Source organism: Terrapene carolina, unplaced genomic scaffold (assembly GCF_002925995.2).
Source record: "Terrapene carolina triunguis isolate 2854851 unplaced genomic scaffold, T_m_triunguis-2.0 Scaffold16241, whole genome shotgun sequence".
Classification (NCBI taxonomy): domain Eukaryota; kingdom Metazoa; phylum Chordata; order Testudines; family Emydidae; genus Terrapene; species Terrapene triunguis.
This window is the reverse complement of record NW_020680592.1, coordinates 8,384-10,938: the sequence shown is the minus strand read 5'-3', so window position 1 is coordinate 10,938 and position 2,555 is coordinate 8,384. Positions and strand designations below refer to the sequence as shown.

General features: G+C 56.5%; 1 protein-coding gene across 1 annotated transcript; it reads right to left on the bottom strand.

The window, feature by feature from the left end:
• Positions 1 to 207: 207 nt before the first annotated feature.
• On the bottom strand, positions 208 to 2,046 carry LOC112108490 (immunoglobulin lambda-1 light chain-like). Its single transcript, XM_024202641.1, has 3 exons — positions 2,004 to 2,046; positions 1,246 to 1,611; positions 208 to 527 (listed from the first exon to the last, which is right to left on the bottom strand). Exons 1-3 carry the CDS (start codon positions 2,044 to 2,046, stop codon positions 208 to 210), a joined length of 729 nt encoding a protein of 242 aa, XP_024058409.1.
• Positions 2,047 to 2,555: the final 509 nt, after the last annotated feature.

The following is a 2,555-nucleotide window of genomic DNA, read 5'->3' as shown; positions in this document are numbered from 1 at the left end:
CCCCCAAAACAGAAGTGGAGCCGCTGCTGTTGAAGGGGTGCTGCTGGATGGGATCTGAGGGAGTGTCAGGTTGCGGGGGGAGGTTGCTCCGGACGAGGGACCGTATTCCTCCAAGCCTAGGGGGGTTTCCCAGCCTGGCAGATGGGCATGGGGGAGGTTGAACCTGGCAGGGCCCCTGGGATCTGGGAGCAGAGGCTCCCCGCTGGGCTACTGTCTTTTGCAGTCGTTGGCACTGATGCTCTTTTCCAGTGCAGACACCAGCGATTCGTGCTTGACCACACAGCTGTAGCTGGCACCCGAGCCCCACTCGCTGGCCGGCACCGTCAGGTAGCTGCTCACTGAGTAGGTCTTGTCCTCTCCCAGTGCCACCAGCCCTGTTCTCACCCCCTGGGCCTGGGCCTGGGAGTCTCGCCTCCACAGCACGTCAATGTAGCCGGGGAAGAAGCCGCTCACCAGGCAGGTCAGGGAGGCGATTTCCTCCTGGGCTGGAGGGAACAGCTGGATTCGGGGCTGGGGCAGATTGCTCCCTGCAAACACACAGAGAGGACATTGGAGACAGCAGCTAGCATCCCCGGCTCACACCCCTCAACCTCACTGCTCTCCCAGAGCCAGGATAGAGTCCTGGCTCCCAGCCTGCCCGCTCTAACCACTAGACCCCACTCCCCTCCCAAAGCCAAGGCTAGAACCCAGAAGTCCCCACTGGCATCTTTTGAAAATATCTCTATGGAATAAACAAACCCAGCAGTTCCCTGATGAGCATGTGACATAGGCTGGAGATGAAATACATGCAGGAAGAACCAATGGCGCGCCACACACCACCCTCTCCCACTGCGACCCAGTCTGTCCCCCTCCCCCATCTTCTTGGGGGAGGAGGGGTGCAAGAGAAACACTGTCCATAACAGAAACTCCTGGTCTGGTTTCCGTGGGCGCTATGGAGAATGCCTCTGTTACCCCTGGGCCTCCTCCACCAATCTCAGTGTGCTCATCTAAGGGACAGGTCCCTGTCTGGCCACCATCACCCTAATATCGGAGATGCTTCAATTCACTGAGCCACGCGACCTCTGGGAGGTAGGGAAGGGCTGGTTCTCTGTTGCTGAGAGGGGGAACTGAGGTGCAGAGTCGCTGGCCCAAGGTTAGACACGGAGGCCGTGGCAAAAGCAGCATCAAATTCAGATCTCCCAAAGCCAGATCCTGACCCCTGGATCATCCTTCTATTCTAACGACAGCAAGCAGCTCCATACTCACTCAGCACACGCACGCGGGTCCCCTCTCCCCATGTCTGGACTCCAGCTGAACCATAAAAGGCGAAGCAGAAATAGATGGAGTCGTCTCCTTCCTGGACGTCACGGATGGTGAGCAGGAACTTCTTGTTGGAGGCGTCTCTGGAGGGGACGTATCGCTCCGGGATCCCCGGAGCTCGGTAAATGGACAGATCCGTTTTGAAGAACAGCACCCCTTCAGGTTTCTGTCCAGGGCTCTGCCGGATCCAGTTCATATTGACCTTGTCCGCTGCGACGTTTGCCACGGCGCATTCCAGAGCCACCGTCTGTCCGGGAGACACCGAGGTCTCGGAAGGGCTTTGGCTGAAGGAGGCATATTGGCACCGTCCACCTGCACGAGAGAAACCGGAACGTCATCTTGACTCCTTTTTGCTCATGCACAGAGCAGTAGGTTGGTAGACAGACAGAGAAACTGTAGATGGGTGGAAGGATAGATGGCAATGGAGAGATATCACCAATGAGAGTTGGAATGGATAGCTAGAGATTCTGGAGGTGGAGAGATGGAAAATAAATACTGCACATAGATAGATAGATAGATAGATAGATAGATAGATATGCATCAGGATGGATGGATGGATGGATGGATGGGGGAGAGATATGCATGGGGATAGATAGATAAATTGATTAGCAGTTAGATAGATTTCCTTGGGTGCTCTGGACCATATGATCCAGAGCCTCCTCCAGGCAGGGGAAGGAGCAGTAGTGTCCATGGGGGTTACTCACAGGCCAGTGAGAGCAGCAGGATGAGTCCCTGGAGCGGATGCATGGCCGACCTTCACGCTGTCCCCAGGGCAGAGCTGAGACGGTCCAGGGAGAAGCCGTGTCTTATGAGGCCGCGTATTCAAATCCAGCTGCCGATGGGAAACGAGGAAGCTCCTCATTGGCTCGGCCACAACTCCGGTGCAGCAGCCAAACCAATGGGCTTCGGGGCATGGGTGGGAGATTTGCCTATGGGTTCCCCCAGGCTGGGCTGGATGGTCTGTGTCTGTCATGTCCACAGACGACCCGCTGCTGCCGTTGGGTGTATTTGAACTTAGATTGTATCCCTCCAGTTGAGGAGCCATAGTCACCTGGGTTATCAGCCTGAGGACTTGGGACTTAGGAGATCCTGAAGGTACTGCCCCGGGAGCTGGAGAGCAGAGAACAGGCTTCATGATACCAGACAATGAGCTGAGAAATTAGCTCCTGGGTGGAGCAGGGAGGCTGGGAGTCAGGACGCCTGGGTTCTATGCCCACCCCCAGCAAAGGAGCCGGGGGCTATGCATTAGAGAAGGG